Source organism: Oncorhynchus tshawytscha, linkage group LG09, assembly GCF_018296145.1.
Source record: "Oncorhynchus tshawytscha isolate Ot180627B linkage group LG09, Otsh_v2.0, whole genome shotgun sequence".
Lineage (NCBI taxonomy): Eukaryota > Metazoa > Chordata > Actinopteri > Salmoniformes > Salmonidae > Oncorhynchus > Oncorhynchus tshawytscha.
The window spans coordinates 61,528,728-61,549,035 of record NC_056437.1 but is presented as its reverse complement, the minus strand read 5'-3'; the positions used below and the strand labels follow the sequence as shown (position 1 = coordinate 61,549,035).

The 20,308-nt window shown below is 42.8% G+C and overlaps 1 protein-coding gene across 4 annotated transcripts in view; it reads left to right on the top strand.

The window, feature by feature from the left end:
* LOC112235634 (neuroligin-2-like) overlaps positions 1-20,308 on the top strand; it is a 223,715-nt gene that overhangs the window by 116,163 nt on the left and 87,244 nt on the right. For all 4 annotated transcript variants that reach the window (XR_006084129.1, XM_042327182.1, XM_042327183.1 and 1 more), the window contains one exon: positions 8,113-8,262. Coding sequence is in view for 3 of the 4 variants with exons in the window: in XM_042327182.1 (XP_042183116.1) it covers positions 8,113-8,262 (150 nt within the window). In the remaining variant the exon portion in view is untranslated. The remainder of the gene's footprint in view (positions 1-8,112; positions 8,263-20,308) is intronic.

The window sequence follows — 20,308 nt, the reverse complement described above, 5'->3', positions numbered from 1 at the left end:
ACATCGATGGGACAGTAGTGGAGAAGGTGTCAATTTTTAAGTTCCTTGGCGTACACATGACGGACAAACTGAAATGGTCCACCCACACAACAGCGCCTCTTCAACCTCAGGAGGCTGAAGAAATTTGGCTTATCACCTAAAATCCTGTTGGGCTGTGTCTCTGCCTGGTACGGCAACTGCACTGCCCACAACCGCAAGGCTCTCCAGAGGGTAGTGCGGTCTGCACAACGCATCACCGGGGGCAAAACCTGCCCTCCAGGACACCTATAGCACCCGATGTCACAGGAAGGCCAAAAAGATCATCAAGGACAACAACCACCCGAGCCACTGCCTGTTCACCCCACTATCATCCAGAAAGCGAGGTCAGTACAGGTGCATCAAAGCTGGGACCGAGAGACTGAAAAACAGCTTCTATCTCAAGGCCATCAGACTGTTAAACAGCCATCACTAACATAGAGAGGCTGCTGCCAACATACAGACTCAAATCTCTGGCCACTTTAATAAATGTAATACATTGATTTAATAAAGGTATCAGTAGTCACTTTAAATAACTCAACTTTAAAAATGTCTACATGTCCTACATTACTCCTATCATATGCATATACTGTATTCTATATGCCGCACGGCCATCGCTCATCCATATATTTATATGTACATATTCTTATTCATCCCTTTACATTTGTGTGTATAAGGAAGTCGTTGTGAAATTGTTAGATTACTTGTTAGATATTCGAGTCGGAACTCGAGGCACAAGCGTTTTGCTCCACTCACATTAACATCTGCTAACCATGTGTATGTGACCAATAAGATTTGATTTGAATTTGATTTGTGTGTGTGTGTGTGTGCGTTTGTGTGTCTCTCACAGGGTTCTTTGACAGTTTTGCCTCCCCTCCCTCTCTCTGTCCGTATCCGACCCTCATTAAAAATCCACACCTCTTTATACCCCCTCCCCACTCACACACACACACACACACACACACACACACACACACACACACACACACACACACACACACACACACACACACACACACACACACACTCAAACCCTCACACTCACACAGCCCCCTTCCTTCAACGGCAGAGCCCTTCATGGTGTGTCTGGATGTCGTGGAAGCTGAATGGCAGACCTCTGATATATAGCTACTACCGTAAATGACACGCCTCTTCGCTCAAATCCTATCGACGGAAGGGAGGAAACGGTGACGGATAGCCAGCTGCTCTGGAGAGGGTTTTCACCCTGTTTTCTATGAAAACAACACGGCCAGTCCGATGGATCTACTCCTGATGTTTACAGCTTCAGCCTAGTTATATGGCTGCTAGGAGGAGTGGTAGAGGAGGAGAGACACACAGACTGTAAATTGGTGCCCACTGAGTCTTTTCCATCTTCTATGTACAGACGGCACTGCCAGAAACCGATCGAACTGACATGCTGTTTGTGGTATACAGTACAGATATACAGATCTAACTGACATGCTGTGTGTGGTATACAGTACAGATATACAGATCTAACTGACATGCTGTGTGTGGTATACAGTACAGATATACAGATCTAACTGACATGCTGTGTGTGGTATACAGTACAGATATACAGATCTAACTGACATGCTGTGTGTGGTATACAGTACAGATATACAGATCTAACTGACATGCTGTGTGTGGTATACAGTACAGATATACAGATCTAACTGACATGCTGTGTGTGGTATACAGTACAGATATACAGATCTAACTGACATGCTGTGTGTGGTATACAGTACAGATATACAGATCTAACTGACATGCTGTGTGTGGTATACAGTACAGATATACAGATCTAACTGACATGCTGTGTGTGGTATACAGTACAGATATACAGATCTAACTGACATGCTGTGTGTGGTATACAGTACAGATATACAGATCTAACTGACATGCTGTGTGTGGTATACAGTACAGATATACAGATCTAACTGACATGCTGTGTGTGGTATACAGTACAGATATACAGATCTAACTGACATGCTGTGTGTGGTATACAGTACAGATATACAGATCTAACTGACATGCTGTGTGTGGTATACAGTACAGATATACAGATCTAACTGACATGCTGTGTGTGGTATACAGTACAGATATACAGATCTACTGACATGCTGTGTGTGGTATACAGTACAGATATCCAGATCTAACTGGTCTAACCATCTTCTTCTTGAACTGCACTGTTGGTTAAGGGCTTGTAAGTAAGCATTTCATGGTAAAGTCTACACTTGTATTCGGCACATGTGGCAAATCAAGTTTGATTTGATTTTGACACCTCATTCCTCTCCTGCTAGTGATCCGTACGACCTTTGCTCTGATCCATAGTGTTTAATCAGAGAGAGGGAGCCTTGATGAGGCTGTGATCTGATTGGTCTGTAGCTAGGCTTTCGTCTCCACGCATCTCATCACTGCTCATTCATCACTATGCTGTCTGGAGGCTCCTTAGAGAGGTCACACACACGCACTTGCATGTGTGCACAAACACACAAACACACACACACATCTATGGAGATAACAGTCACGTACAACAGGTTGCGAAATAATGCGAAACAATAGTAAACGGAAACAAAATAATTGCTTATTGAATTGAATGCACTCACTTGTCAACTTCATTTAAATCAATGTTTATTTTTAAGTGCAAGGTTTCTACACTACAGTATTTGTTTGGCCACTCCAGTTGTCCTAGATACCTTCCCAAAGCCCAACATTCCATCCAAATAGACGTAATTATTTCAGTCAAATTTATTTAAAAAGCCCTATTTACATCAGCCGATATCACAAAGTGCTATACAGAAACCCAGCCTAAAACCCCAAACAGCAAGCAATGCAGATGTATATTTCTGTGTATTATTTGAACTTATCAGGCATGAAGGTAAGACCCAGATGCGGACAATGTCGAATTAACAAATGGTTTAATTATCCGACAGGGGCAGGCAATAGACAGGTCAGGGTAGGCAGAGGTCAGTAATCCAGAGGAGGGGCAAAGGTACAAGTCGGCAGGCAGGCTCAGGGTCAGGGTAGGCAGAGGTCAGTAATCCAGAGGAGGGGCAAAGGTACAAGTCGGCAGGCAGGCTCAGGGTCAGAGGCAAGCTCAGGGTCAGAGGCAGGCAGAGTGGTCAGGCAGGCGGGCTCAGAGTCAGGACAGGCAAGGGTCAAAACCAGGAGGGCGAGAATAAGAGAGACTGGAAAAAGCAGGAGCTGAGACACAAAAACGCTGGTTAACTTGACAAACAAGCCCGAACTGGCAACAGACAAACAGACAACACAGGTATAAATACACAGGGGATAATGGGGAAGATGGGCGACACCTGGAGGAGGGTGGAGTCAATCACAAATACAGGTGAAACAGATCAGGGTGGGACAGAACTATCTTTGAATTAGATAGACACGCTGTCACGTCTTTCCACCAATCATTTTACTTTGTCTATGCTTTATAATTTGATTTGTATGTTGTCCCCTTGAGAACCACTCCAGTTAAATACAGTACCTTTCCATATCCCACCAACGCAACAGCCTCCATCACCCATCTCTCCCAGTCATTCGTATTCATAGACACAGGAGGAAAAACAGCATGAGGCCTACGGTATATTGGAAATTATATTGTTGAGAAAATATCATTCCTATCGTTTGTGTTGTTGTTTCATTCCAATTTGATTCAATATTGTTTTAGTTATCCGTCTGTGTGTGGAAAACCTGAGACTCTCGTCTCTGCACACAGATTGATGGGAGTGATAGGATCTCCTAGTGCTATCTAACTCCCATTATAAATACATACATATTCTCGGCATGGATTGGATTCAATTGGATACACTATTCCATTTGTACCCTAGCTCTCTGCAATACTCCCTAGTCTATACCCAAGTACCGATCTTAATTTGACCACTCTTTTTTTTTGCTGAACGTTTTACCGCACCAGAGGAAATGCAGATGAGCTTTGTGATTTACATAAATTCACTGAAAACGCACACTAACACACGGTTATATTCAGTGTTGCACTTTTCATGTAGGCTACTTTTGGCCAGCTAATTGCCCAACCACTAACATTAAGCACAAAATAGGTCAATTTAAGATCCTACATCCATAGGTAACTTAGGAAAGCTAAGTTAGGGAAGCTTTAGGTGAAGCTTTAGGGGAAGCATTGGTTGTAGACATAGAAATTGAATGATAATAGTAAATATATTGCTATGCTTGAAGCTGTGGTTGAAGCTTTGGTTTGGTCCATAACACAACCATAACCGTTATAACAACAGTCACTAACATTATTTTGTTTGTTTGGTGGTTGTAATTGGATGAGAAACAAGCATAGAGCAGATGAGATACGGAATAACAGGGAGTAGGATGAAACACTAGACACTGATCTGAGGTGTTTTGCAACGTTAATAGAAACAGTCATGACTCATGGAAGGGTAACTGGTCCTAGATCAGTTTTAGGGAGTAGGATGTTGAAATTGCCCCTAGACACTGATCTAAGGTTAGATTTGCATTTCTCCTCCTAATAGAAACTGTCATGACTTGTGGAAGGGTGAACTGGTCCTAGATCAGTGTCTACAGGATCGCTTTCTCTGAAACACACACACAAACTAACAAACACACCTGCTGGTTGGTGAAGTGAAGTAAATGTTGGTGGGACGTGTCGTCGTGGCTAAACGCTAAACAGAAGTTTGGGGCTAATCATCCCTTGTCTTGGTTCTGCTTGAGAGGATCAGCCAGACAGACTGAAGTCCTCAGGGTAACACACATCGACAGCTTCTCTCTCTTTCTCTCTCTCTCTGTTTCTTTCTATCTTTCCCTCTCTTTCCGTCTTTTTCCTCTGGTTTTTCTCTCTCTCTCTCAATTCAATTCAATTCAACTTTATTGATATGGCAAGTTAAATTACTTACATTGTCAAAGTATACATATAACAAAAATGGTGGATCCAACTGCAATAATAATAGTAGTAGTGGAAATGAGATTAACATTAACAGCAATTACAACAACAATATTAATGAGAATAATAATACATTAAAGCAATAGTAGTAGACCAGTCAAAACTAAATAGGAAATATTATTGACATTGCACTTTTCACTGGCTGTCCCTCAGGTTGTGTCTCTCCCTCTCTCTCTCTCTCTCTCTCTCTCTCTCTCTCTCTCTCTCTCCCTCTCAATTCAATTAAATTCATTTCAAGGGGCTCTATTGGCATGGGAACCATATGTTAACATTGCCAAAGCAAGTGAAGTAGATAATATACAAAAGTGAAATAAACAATTTCTCCACCCGCTCGCTCTCTCTCTCGTTTTCCTGTCTTTCTGTTGTTTTCCCTCTTTCTCTTTTCTCCACTCTCTCTCTCTAATACTCTGGTTACAGGTATTGTAGGACTTTAGGTACTGTAGGTGTTTATGTACTGTAGGGCTTTAAGGTACTGTAGGGCTTTAGGTATTGTAATGCTTTAGGTACTCTAGGGCTTTAGGTATTGTAGGTCTTTATGTACTGTGGGGCTTTAGGTACTGTAGGGCTTTAGGTATTGTGGGGCTTTAGTAAAGGGACATGTTATTTGGTACTGAGTTAGTTGGTTCGAGAAAGAGAGAGGAGAGGGATGCTGTGGAATAGAGGAGACTGATAGAGTAAAAGAGAGAAAAGGTGATGGATGAATAGTTGAGAAGAGAGGGAGGGATAGAGGAGGAAAGAGGGAGAAAAACGAGTGAGAAAAGAGAGGGAGGTAGATTGCATCCCCTGGGGGCCATTGTGCTGTCTGTCAGTGTTGTTGTGCCTGTAACATATCCATGGATGATAGAGGCCAGCTCTGCTCATATCAGTCTATGTGGATTGGGTGGGTGAATGTGCTTGTGTGTGTGCCCGGTGCATGCGTGTCTCCTAACATGCGTGCTTACGTGCATGTATGTCGGTCTGTGTGTGTGTGTCTGTCTGTCTGGTTGTGTATGTCTCTGTGCGTCTGTGTGTGTGTGTGTGTGTGTGTGTGTGTGTGTGTGTGTGTGTGTGTGTGTGTGTGTGTGTGTGTGTGTGTGTGTGTGTGTGTGTGTGTGTGTGTGTGTGTGTGTGTGTGTGTGTCTGTCTGGGTGTGTATGTCTGTCTCTGTCTCTGTCTCTGTCTCTGTCTCTGTCTGTCTGTCTGTCTGTCTGTCTGTCTGTCTGTCTGTCTGTCTGTCTGTCTGTCTGTCTGTCTGTCTGTCTGTCTGTCTGTCTGTCTGTCTGTCTGTCTGTCTGTCTGTCTGTCTGTCTGTCTGTCTGTGTGTATGTCTCTATCTCTGTGTGTGTGTGTAATAGGATGTGCAGGTGGTCATTGGTGGATAATGAAATGAGTTTCAGGTGGAGACATGGCAGAGGGGTGTCAAGGGGTTAGAGATGTGTGACTGCAATATGTCTCCATGGCAACAGTCAATGAGAGTTAGTTTGTGTGATGGAATGGCTGCTGTTCAAGTGAAGGAGAGAGAGATAGAGAGAGAGGGTGGGAGGGAGATGGGGAGGTAGGGGGAGAGAGACAGAGAAGGGAGAGAGGATTAGAGAGAGAGAGAGAGAGAGAGAGAGAGAGAGACAGTGAGGGAAAGATGGGGAGAGCGAGAGAGAAATAGAGCGAGGGAAGGAAGGAAAGGAGAAATCAAACTGTATTTGTCTGTGTTTGTGTGTCAGTTTGTGTATGTGTGTGCTGGGTTGTAATCATTAGTCCAACCAGTTGTAAAATGGCACACTAAAATGAGAGTTTCTATTGGACAAATTCAGGTAGGTCCCTCCCCGTTCCTTTCTGTTGGCTTACAACAGGATCTGCGTAATGAATCCGCCCCTTGTGTACTGTCATTGTTATGTATGTCTGTTGTTGAATCTACACTGAGTGTACAAAACATTAGGAACACCTTCCTAACATTGAATTGCCCTCAGAACAGCCTCAATTCGTCGGGGCATGAACTGGATTGGATGTCCTTTGGGGGTGGACCAATGTTGATACACACAGGAAAAACCCAGCAGCATTGCAGTTCTTGGCACAAACCGGTGCCTGGCACCTACTACCATACCCAGTTCAAAAGCACTTTAATCTTTTGTCTTGCTCATTCACCCTCTGAATGACACACATACACAATCCATGTCTCAATTGCCTCGAGGCTTAAAAATCTTTCTTTAACCTGTCTCCTCCCCTTCATCTACACTGATGGAAGTGGATTTAACAGGTGACATCATTAAGGGATCATAGCTTTCACCTGGATTGACCTGGTCAGTCTATGTCTTGGAAAGAGCAGGTTTTCCTAATGTTTAGTAAAATCAGTGTATGTGGGTTTCAGTACATGTGTACATGTGTGTTACAGCAGGGAGTTCTTCTATTTAATGGCATGTTGTGTTTCATAGAGCCAGACTTGGCAACCAATAACTTCTCTTTATCTCTTTCTCTCTTCCTCCCTTTATCTGCCTCTCCCTCCCTCCCTCCCTCCCTCCCTCCCTCCCTCCCTCCCTCCCTCCCTCCCTCCCTCCCTCCCTCCCTCCCTCCCTCCCTCCCCCTCCCTCCCTCCCTCCCTCTCTTTCTCTCTTTCTCCCTCCCTCCCTCCCTCCCTCCCTCCCTCCCTCCCTCCCTCCCTCCCTCCCTCCCTCCCTCCCTCCCTCCCTCCCTCCCTCCCTCCTCTCTCTCTCTCTGGTAAGCTGATCCTATAGTGGTTATTTATGTTACCGTTCTGCTCCGCTGCGCCCTCATATTAATTATCCTCCAACCCAGGTGCTCGGCAGACACACAGACAGACAGACAGACAGACAGACAGACAGACAGACAGACAGACAGACAGACAGACAGACAGACAGACAGACAGACAGACAGACAGACAGACAGACAGACAGACAGACAGACAGACAGACAGACAGACAGACAGCCACCACCATAAAAACATCATTGAAGTCAGAGTTCCCTATATATACACACAGTAGATCTACTACACTGCCTCACAGAATCCACTGCATCCCGTTAGCTGGATTCACACTGATGATTCTAAAAGCTACATGGCTTTAGAGTTGATCTTTGTTCGTGATGGAGGAACATTCATTGGCTTCCTATTTCTATTTGTCTCCCTCTTCTTGTGTGTGTGTGTGTGTGTGTGTGTGTGTGTGTTGTGTCTGAAGACATCCGTGACCGTAGGAAGAAGCCAGTGATGCTGTTTATCCACGGAGGCTCCTACATGGAAGGAACCGGAAACATGTTTGACGCCAGTGTCCTCGCCGCCTACGGCAACGTTATCGTGGTCACTATGAACTACCGTCTGGGCGTCCTCGGTAAGTTCTGACTACCGCTGTGTGTACACACACACACACACACACACACACACACACACTTTTTGTTCGATTGGCTGCCATCAACTAAAGGCAGGGCTGCGTCTGGAACTGCATGTTATAGATGGAATGAATAAAGCGCCCACAATCACCTATACTACTCCAATCTATCTGACAGTCATGCTTGATCGACACAATACATTTCTGTCTGAATGTTCTGTAAATTCCCACGAACAGGCCCCAGGCGTAGACAATCAAGTCAAACGAATTAGCCAATGTTATTTTGTACAGATGATGAGTATAAATAAGTTGCGACACTCCACTATTGCATGACGGTTCCAACGTGCCCGCTGAAAAGGTCGAACGCCGCAATTCATTTCGCGATGCCTGGAGATACTGCAGAGTAATGCAGTTCGTAACGTCGCGAACAGGAAGTTGGACGCTTAGCAGAAACAACTCCGTACGTCTTTGTCCATCTGAGGGTTAGGGTTCTTGTTTCAAACACACACGATACCATCTTTAAAAGGGATCGCTTACTCCGAATTCAAACTAACATGATTTTCCACCTACCTTGGCTGTAGTTGATTCAAGAAGGCAGTTTTGGGATATTTCGTTTTCTTTTGACACTTAGCCATGTTTTGGTACTGTTAGCACTCTCAGTAACACTGTTCTTGTACCCGTGCAATGAAACTGTCACTTATTTTTCAAGCAACATTTTTATGAGCATGTTGTTACGTGATACTTTTGTAATTGCATAGTAATGAGCTGAGAGTTTTTGTAAGTACTTCACACAAGAGGAAAAGTGACTGTTCCTTATTCCACTTCTGTAATAACTCTGTTATTATGCAATTATAAAGCAAAGACCTATGTAAAAAACAATGTTGCTATTGTAATAATCACAAAGTTACTCCACATGTACAATAACTTTATGTCAAGTGGTACTGTATTACCTTATGTCTCACTCATTATGAAAACATATTTGTTAGTCTTTTTGAAGCCGCGTAAGAGGTGATTCCATGTCCCTCGTGTGTTTAATTCTAGGCTACAGGGTATATTAAGCTTCATAGCTAAGAGCCGCCCAAACCATGTGCTTATGCCCGTATATTTAGACTAAGGCAACTAACTGTTGTAGTTTTTGGTTCATCAGCAAATATTTGGCAACCATCAAATAAGTATTTTTGTTTTCAAATAACTTGCATTTATTCAAATACCTTTTAAATATGATTTGGTTTTCTTAAAGGTATTCAAAATACCTTTCAAATACTATTTGTTTTTCTGAGCACATTATTTGAATATCAAAGAAAATAGTTGCCTTTTAGTTGAATCTCTATATCGATATCTATATATATTTGATACTTGAGTATTTGAAAAGTTGCATTTTTAAATAAACTACCAAATTGAACAATTTTCTGCCCAGGTCTGGCACACTCACACATACAAAACAAACACACATAAACACACCCGCACACACTGTATTCCCAGCTATCTGAAATGATCTATTTGCTCCATCTCTTCACTGATCACGAATGGGAAAAGATAACGAAGGAGAATTACAATACGAAGGAAATATCTCAACTATCTGTGTTCTCCAAAGTTTTTCCTCCACATACTGTAATTCCACTGTTGATTGCTCTAGTCTGCAGAGTTCCTCTGATGTAAGGTCTGGCATCGATTGGTCTGGTCTGATGCAAGTGCTTTGTGTGCAGACAGAGTCTGAGCTCACTGCTAAATATATATTTTTTTACAAGACAGAAATATTGGAGCGAGTCGTAGTCATGCAAATTAAAGACATCTTTATAGGGTCGGAAATATACTTCCCTATTTTTCACTTTAACTACACCAACGCAGAGCAGAGCAAGGAAAATAGATCACACGACTTTCATCTTAGAAGATAAAAGTAGATAGAAGTAGATTAAAAGTAAGTCTCGGTCTTCTCAGATATGAGATGCATTTTTGAAACCACGAGCACTCATGCGATACTGTATGCCTGAGTCATAGAGATATATCATACATGTTCTATTTAATGCTATGTCCTAAGTATTTAACCCTCGAGAGTCGATTGACGCACCGGTGCGTCAATTTAAGAAATGAATTTAAAAAATCTCTATCAAAATCCGTAAATTTAAGCTAGAGATATTTCTTTTCTTGCACGGGCTGGATCTCGATATCCAGCATTGGCCAATGGCGGCCTTCTGCATCTGTGGTGGAAGCTACAGAGCTACAGCGGTGTTTGTCAGAGAATGAAACGTTCAGAAAAAACAGTTTTCTCACGAAAACGTCTGTAGCATCTGAACGGTTTGGCCTAAAAAATAATATGATCTAATAATGATCTAATAATAATCTGATAATCTAATAATAGTAACGATCTAATTATAATCTGATCATCTAATAATAGTAATGATCTAATAATAATCTGATAATCTAATAATAGTAACGATCTAATAATAATCTGATAATCTAATAATAGTAACGATCTAATAATAATCTGATAATCTAATAATAGTAACGATCTAATAATAATCTGATAATCTAATAATAGTAACAATCTAATAATAACTGATAATCTAATAATAGTAACGATCTAATAATAATCTGATAATCTAATAATAGTAACGATCTAATAATAATCTGATAATCTAATAATAGTAATGATCTGATAATAATCTGATAATCTAATAATAGTAATGATCTAATTATAATCTGATAATCTAATAATAGTAACGATCTAATAATAATCTGATAATCTAATAATAGTAACGATCTAATAATAATCTGATAATCTAATAATAGTAACGGTCTAATAAAAATCTGATAATCTAATAATAGTAACGATCTAATAATAATCTGATAATCTAATAATAGTAATGATCTAATAATAATCTGATAATCTAATAATAGTAACAATCTAATAATAATCTGATAATCTAATAATAGTAACGATCTAATAATAATCTGATAATCTAATAATAGTAATGATCTAATAATAATCTGATAATCTAATAATAGTAATGATCTAATAATAATCTGATAATCTAATAATAGTAATGATCTAATAATAATCTGATAATCTAATAATAGTAATGATCTAATAATAATCTGATAATCTAATAATAGTAATGATCTAATAATAATCTGATAATCTAATAATAGTAATGATCTAATAATAATCTGATAATCTAATAATAGTAATGATCTAGTAATAATAATATGATTGCATCTATGGAAAGATGAGACTCTCACGAAAACGATGGTGGCCTCTGTCTGAAGGTAACCGGGTACCGGTTTTGAAAACAACGGCAACAGCATCATGCTTACAAAAGCAGCAGTACAAGATGCCTGTATTGTGCGCTACCTGTAACGTTCAGACGTTTGTGTTTGTATTCATTGTGGATCCCCATTAGTTCCTGCCAAGGCAGCAGCTACTCTTCCTTGGGGTCCGGCAAAATTAAGGTAGTTATGTACTATTTAAAACATTACATTTCACGACAGATTTCACAACACATTAAGTGTGAGCCCTCAGGCCACTACTTTACTATCACATATCTACAACACAAAATCCATGTACGTGTGTGTATAGTGCGTATGTTATCATGTGTGTGCGTGTGTGTGTGTGTGTGTGTGTGTGTGTGTGCGCCTGTGTGTGTATCTCTTCACAGTCCCCGCAGTTACATAAGGTGTATTTTTATCTGTTTTTTAAATCTGATTCTACTGCTTGCATCAGTTACTTGATGTGGAATAGAGTTCCATCTAGTCATGGCTCTATGTTGTACTGTGTGCCTCCCATAGTCTGTTCCCATAGTCTGTTATAGACACACACACACACACACTTTATTGTAACAGATTTATTTTTCATACTGTATATCCAATCCGATGAATGACATATTAATGTGAAACAAGTGTGTGTGTGTGTACATGCATGTGTGTGTGCGCACGTTAGTGCGTACTGCACGTGTGTCCATCCGGAACAGTGTAGGTTGTCAGGCTCTGCGTGTGATCTCAGTTCAGACGCTGATCATGGTGACCTTTCAAAACCATGAATGATAGGCTACAGTACATGGTATATAATTAAGCAATAAGGCCCGAGGGGTTGTGGTATACGGCCAATATACCACGGCTAAGAGCAGCTCTACCACTGTTATACTCCAACTACAGTGGTAGGAGTAAATCCTGGAATTCACTGAATTCACATTCTCACTTAGAGCCCCTTAGAGACCGTTTATTTGTGGAACCACTACATTTAGGTTTGTCTCTTCAAGGGATACTTCTGGATTTTGGCAATGAGGCCCTTTATCTACTTCACGACACTTGGATGCTAGTAGATACCCATGGACTTAGTTAGCATTGGCTCGCGAAACTACCTCTAACTTCCCTCATACAGGACACAGAGACATAAAGAAGGTATCCATGAGTTCATATGACTCTGGGGAAGTAGATTAAATTCCGAAGTATCCCTTTAAACTACATGTTTAGTGTCAGGTGGTTTTATCTCCCATTACCATAGAATAAATCCCATCAAGACATTAAATGTATACCATTTAACTTTCCCTTAACATGATCTACATTACTGTATAAACTGGGTGGTTCAAGCCCTGAATGCTGATTGGGTGACAGCCGTGGTATATGAGACCTTATACCACAGGTATGACAAAACATTCATTTTTACAGCTCTAATTATGTTGGTAATCAGTTCATAATAGCAATAAGGCACCTTGGGGGTTTGTGGTATATGGCCAATACAGTACCGCTAAGGGCTGTGTCCAGGCACTCCGCGTTGCGTCGTGCATCAGAGCTGCTCTTAGCCGTGGTATATTGGCCATATACCACACCCTCGGGCCTTATTGCTTAATTATATACCATGTACTGTAGCCTATCATTCATGGTTTTGAAACGTCACCAGCTCCAGCTCTCATATTTCTCCCAGTCTCCACATCAATCTTTGACCAGGTGACTTTCATCACCCTTCCTCTCTCTCCTCTACTCCCCCCTCCATCCATCCCTCAGGCACTTCTTTTCCCTGTACCAGTGTCTGTGTCATGTTTGAACCTGCTCTGTCTGTCTCTTCTCTCTGATTTAAACCACCTCTCAACCTCCCTCTGTCTGTAGCGTTGATTAAAATGTGTGTGTGTGTGTGTGTGTGTGTGTGTGTGTGTGTGTGTGTGTGTGTGTGTGTGTGTGTGTGTGTGTGTGTGTGTGTGTGTGTGTGTGTGTGTGTGTGTGCGCGCATGTGAACAAACCAACACCTCACGTCTTTAAGACTCTCTGATTGAAACCATGACCAGCATCCGGTCGGCAGTGACAACAGTGGTTACCATGGTAACACCACCGTAAAAACTCCACTCTACTAAGCTACCGTAGCATGGTGCCAGAGTGTTGAAATTCACAAAATAATGTCTCTTTATAGCTTTTAGCTTCATAGTAGCATTTGTAAAGCGGTACACTGGCTCTATACAGTATGTAGCTATTGCTATATAGCTAGGGCTACTTTTCAGTACACAAGCCAAGCCACAGTGTGGACACTCGTATAGGATTCTCATACATACTGTAGCTCTTAGCAGTAACCTGTTAGCGCTATAGCGCTACAATGGCTGACTCTGCGCTATTGCTACATTCCAACACAAGCCACATAGGAATATGCTAATAGCTTTTAGCTTAACAGTAGCCTGTTAGTGCTGTTGCAGGCTAGCTGCCCTGCACCTGTCTACAGGAGGGAATTCCTTCCTCTGTGTTAAATATATAATTTATGTACATAGTATAGCGTAGCCTAGAGCTGCTGAGAGCCTGCCGAATTAGCGTGGGACCTTGCCTCTGCTGCCTTTAGCGACACAGACATACAGTCCATATGTCACTTCAACTGGAATGAGGTTTTTGAAACCACTACCGCTATGGGACCTGGGACTGCTCCGAAAGAAGAGAGGGATGGAGAGAAAGAGATGGAAAGAGGGCGGGATGAGCAGAAAGTAGTCATCTATTTAGAGACGTACATTGTAGAGCAGAAAAGGAGAGAGGATGTTAAACTTGTGTGTGATTTGTGTGTGTGTGGGTGTGGGTGTGACAGAGATGGAGGGGAGGTGAATGGACAGAGGGCAAGAGAAGGCATTGAGAGATGAGAAAAGAGAGTGAAAGAGATGAGATGGAGGGGGTACTGTAAGAGAGAGGCGGTAGAGAGAGAAGAGCGAGGAGAAAGGCTGCATTTGCCTGTGATGCTAAAAATAAATCCTGCAGAGCTGCTTTTTAAATCTGCAGCGAAGCACACATTCATTCACAGTACAATTATACAATATGGGCCAGGACGGATACACACACACACACACACACACAGAATACACCTCACATTAAACACAAACATTCACAAACATAGTCTAGTGGTGGTATCCTATACAGAACATCGGCACACACACATAGACACCGACCGCAGCGTCAACTGAATTCGTATTCAGGACACTGCCTGGTGAGAGAAAGGCTAGCTCCATGGGGGGCCTCTTAGCGAGTGTGTTTCGTGTGAGTGACAGCGGGTTCTATGGACCAGACTGTGGTTTGAAATGTGTCCTGACAGGACTAGAGGAGATATTAAGACGCCAGCAGAGAGAACCCCCACAACCTTCCTCCACACACACACACACACACACACACACACACACAACTCTTCTTCCTCCTAACCAAGTCCATCCGGACCGTTTCCATGGCAACCCCGGGCAGAATTGATAAGCGAAAAGTCCTCTTGACTCGGCGGAGAGATCGAGCGAGGTAGATGAGAAGGAGAGAGGGTCAAGGGGAGAGGAAGAAGGAGAGAGAATGCGGTGTGACTTTGAGAACGAAGGATAGGTCTGGAAAAGGAGAGGGAGGAGAAGGGAGAGATGACAGTAATAACTAGGCTGATTTCTTTTTTCTGGAAGAAGAGATTAGCACCTCCGCTGGCCTGAATGAGACACACCCACATATGTTCTCAAACACACACACACACACACACACACACACACACACACACACACACACACCTAATTACTTCCCCCTTCTCCCTCCTCTCCCGCCAGTGATGTCACGTCTGTCGTTCCCCTTCATTGTTCACCAGACGCTGTTTCACCTCTGAGTGTCCCTGTCCTCCCCTTTTCCTCTCCTTTCCTCTACCTTCCCTTTCTCCCCCTCTCTTCTATTCTTCCTCACCTCTGTACTCCCAGTCTCCTCTCTTCTCCCCCTCTCCCTCCTGTCTCTCCTCCTTCACTTCCCCCTCTCCACTACCTTCTTTCTCTACCCTCCCCTCACCTCTCTACTCCTCCCTTCTTTCTCCTATTCTCCTCTCTCCCCTCCTCTCCTCCATCTCTTCTCCCCTCCAGCCTCTTTGTACCCGCTATTCTCCGTTTCTCTCATTCCCTCCCCTCTCTCTCCCACTGTCTCCCTCCATTTCTCTGTCCCTGTCTCCCTCATTGGCCAGTCGAAATGATGACCGATGAGTGAGATTATGCTGATAGATGTATCACATCGCAAACGCCTCGTCTTTCTAATGGAGAAACATAGTACATCATATCAGGACATACATCACAACTAGAGACTGACACTCACTGAATCAGCCCTGGACTGTTAGATGGTGAGCTCTTTCTCTTTCTTGCGTTTGTCCCACTAACGAGTCGGACTGTAAACTAGGGTGCATCCCAAATGGTACCGTAGTCCCTGTGTAGTGCACACATTTGGACCAGGACCCATAGGCCTCTGGTTTGTGGCTGTGTAAAAACGATCCTCGATCCTATTGAGCTAGCCAGGCATGACTTTTAATGGGACTTTTATCCATGCACAACTGATATACAGTCGCTACATATTACATCTAAAAAGGGATTAAATTGGATTTAACTACTCCACATTTTCAAAGTTAAAGATTTTTATTGTTTTTATTCCAAATGACTAAGAAATATAAAATGAGGATGTATTGATGTCTTCACATCCCAGAGTTAATACCTGGTGGAAGCACCTTTGACAGCCATTACTTCTGTGAATCATTTTGAATAATATTCTACCAACCTTGCACAACTCTTAGACAACACATTGCTTTAGTCAAAATTGCTCAAGCTCATCATTGATGGACAGCGATATTTAAACCTTGTCTCAGATCATTTTAAGCAGACTTAAGTCAGGGCAGAAACGGAACCTTTCAGGAACACTCAACACATCTTGGAATGCCATTCTGGTAATGTCTTTGGCATTAAAATGTGTGTATTAGAAGACAGGCGGGTTTTACTCCAATTTTTTACCTGGGCTTCGCTCCTTTCATATTTCTTTTGATCCTAACAAACTCCCACGTCCCTGACGGTGACAAGCATTCCCATAACATGATGCTGCCACCACAATACTTGAAACACAATACTTGAAAATACTATCAACAACATTGCATTCACTCAACATTAGTGGTCTGTATGACAAGTGAAAAGAAAGTTTTAAAAACTCAGCTCCAAATCATTAATGTTTGCAACAAAGCCGTTAAGTAATACTGCAGGAAACACGCTAAAGGCATTCACTTTTTGGCCTAAATTCAAAACTACAGGTTTTGGTCAAATCCAATACAACACGTTTTCAAGTATTGTGGTGGCAGCATCCTGTTATGGGTATGCTTGTCATTGCCAGGGACTAGGGAGTTTGTCAGTGTAACGAGTGCGCTGAGAGTCGGGAAGCAAATACAGGGGAGTGAGTGTTTTTAATAAATAAACAAAACAATAACCACGAAACACAAACAACGCACCGACATGAAACAGAGTCAATAGCACCTGAGGAAAGAACCAAAGGGGAGTGACAGATATAGGGAAATGAATCAAGGAGGTGATGGAGTCCAGGTGAGTGTCATGAGGCGCTGGTGCGCGTAACGATGGTGGCAGGTGTGCGGGATAATCAGCAGCCTGACGACCTAGAGGACGGAAAGAGAGAGGGAGTATACGTGACAGTCAGGATCAGAAGAAATGTGAAAGGAGCAAAGCCCAGGTCAGAATTGAGGAATTTTAACCCTGGGATGAAGTTTTATCTTTCAGCGAGACAATTGCACACATTTTTGTTCCAAAAATACACCAGAATGGCTTTCCAAGAGGTTTGGAGTGTTCCTGAGTGGTCCAGTCTCAGTTGTCTAGCCTTAAATATGCTTGAAAATCAGAGGCAAGGTTTGAATATTGCTGTCTATCAATGATTCCCAACCAAATGTACTGATCTTGAGCAGTGTTGATAAAAACAATGGACAATATGTTGCCCTAAGAGTTGGTAGAATATTTTCCAAAATGATTCACAACCGTCATGGCTGCCAAAGGTGCTTCCACCAGGTATTGACTCTGGGGTGGGAAGACATACAAAATCAAGACAAAATAAATAAATACATATGAATTTATATAACTTTCTTCGTCTTTGAAAATGTGGAGAAGGTTGTGCAGATTGGTATGAACAAAAATCAAATGTGATCCCTTTTTTAGGTTTTAATTTTAAGGCAGCACTATGTGAAGACTGTCAAAGGGGTGTGTACACTTTCGCTAGGCACTGTACAACATGAGTAAACAGTTAGTCGTTTCCATTTGTTTTCATTGTGAGCAGAGATCGTTTCATGGCTACTGCACCTTCAATACAGGAAAAAATCCTCCTAAGCGTCGGATCGTTAGTTACACATTCACCCCATCACCTCTCCTTCCTCACACCATTACCCTGCCTTCCCTCTCTCTCCCCCTGACTCCCTCTCTTCTACCCCCTGGTTTTCCCCTGGCTCTCTGGAGTTCCAGCTACCCCACTACTCTACTGCAGCTTCTGGGGAGGGGAGAGGGGAAGGGAGGTGTGTGTGTGTGTGTGTGTGTGTGTGTGTGTGTGTGTGTGTGTGTGTGTGTGTGTGTGTGTGTGTGTGTGTGTGTGTGCGTGCGTGCGTGCGTGTGTGTGCGTGCGTATGCATATGGCCAAATGTGTGTATTAGTCATGTCACATGTGCGCACGTCTCCTCAAACACTCACTCACACACACACACACACACACACACACACACACACACATAAATTAAGAACGGTAATAACACTGAAGGACAAGGTCAAGGATGTGACCAATGGCTGCTGCGTGATTGACAGGGAAAGACCCCTTCCTACTTAACCCGCGGTAACCGTCCATTATATACAGTAGAGAGAAGAGGACACCAGACACACACAGACCTTGAGAGCACAAGGCTGAAGACAGCCACACAGCTAAGGACAGGAGGCTAGATGGACGGTGAGATTGGACGATGGAGAGAGGAGTTACTCATGGGTTTACACACACACACACACACACATGCCAAACACAAGCTGGCTCTCATCCCTCTACAGCCTCGTAACAGCTGCTAGGTCCAGGCCACACCTGCGCTCTCCCTCTCTTTATTTCTGTCTCTTTTTTTTTTTCTCTCTCTCTCTCTCTCTCTCTCTCTCTCTCTCTCTCTCTCTCTCTCTTTCGCTCTCTCTCTCTTTCGCTCTCTCTCTCTCTCTCTCTCTCTCTCTCTCCCTCTCTCTCTCTCTCCCTCTCTCTCTCTCTCTTTCCCTCTCTCTCTCTCTCTCTCCAAACCCTGGCCTCTGCTCTAGCACCTGCTATCTTTCCATCGCTCTGTGCTCCAGCCTGTGCTCCAGCCCCAGCCCCATGCCCCTCTCCCCCCAGGTAGGGCACCTCCTAGGCTGGCCGTGACCGGAGCCATGCCCCCCTCTACCCCTGTCCACTCCATCACCTGTCTCCTCGCTATAGGGTGCTCAGCTGCACAGCTGTAGTTACACCCTTTACTCGGCCCCCCACACACACACACAAACAAACACGCACACAAAAACACACAAACACACACCTCATGCCCTCCTTCCCCTCTATGCAAATCACACCCAGGTCATTACACAGACAGAACCGTCTTGTAATTAAGTCAGGAAAATTGTGGATTTAAATCATGTACACACACCTCTTACACACACATACACACTTACTCATACCTGTACCCACACTTACAACTTATACACAAACACACACACACACACACACACACTTACTCATACCTGTACCCACACTTACAACTTATACACAAACACACACACACACACACACATACTTATTCACTCACTCCATGTACACATTCAGTATATAAACATGCATGAAATACACAGACAGACACATTCGCATGCCACACACACACTCCCAACAGGTATTGGTATTCCGGCCCACAGGCTAACAGATGCAGAGCAGTGGGATAGGAGTTGATAGGAGTTGATAGGAGTTGAAAGTTGATAGGAGTTGATAGGAGTTGAAAGTTGATAGCAGTAGATAGGAGTTGAAAGTTTATAGGAGTTGATAGGAGTTGAAAGTTGAAAGGAGTTTATAGGAGTTGAAAGTTGAAAGGAGTTGAAAGTAGATAGGAGTCCATATACTTTTGTATATGCCGTTGAAGTCAGAAGTTCACATACACCTTAGCCAAATACATTTAAACTCTTTTTTTTTTTTTTTTTTACAATTCCTGACATTTAATCCTCGTAACAATTCCCTGTCTTAGGTCAGTTAGGATCACCACTTTATTTTAAGAATGTGAAATAAAGAAGAATAATAGTGGTCACTCCAATACCTTGACTTTGTTGTCCTTAAGCCATCTTGCTACAACTTTTGGAAATATGCTTGGGGTCATTGTCCATTTGGAAGACCCATTTGCGACCAAGCTTTAACTTCCTGACTGATTTCTTGAGATGTTGCTTCACTATATCCACATAATTTTCCTCTCTCATGATGCCATCTATTTTGTGAATGTGCACCAGTCCCTCCTGCGGCAAAGCACCCCCGCAACATGATGCTGCCACCCCCGTGCTTCATGGATGGGATGGTGTTCTTTGGCTTGCAAGCCTCCCGCTTTTTCCTCCAAACATAACGATGGTCATAATAGCCAAATGGTCCCCATGTGCAGTTGCAAACCGTAGTCTGGCTTTTTTAGGGTGGTTTTGGAGCAGTGGCGTCTTCCTTGCTGAGCGTACTTTCAGGTTATGTCAATATAGGACTCGTTTTACTGTGGATATAGATACTTTTGTACCCGTTTCCTCCAGCATCTTCAAAAGGT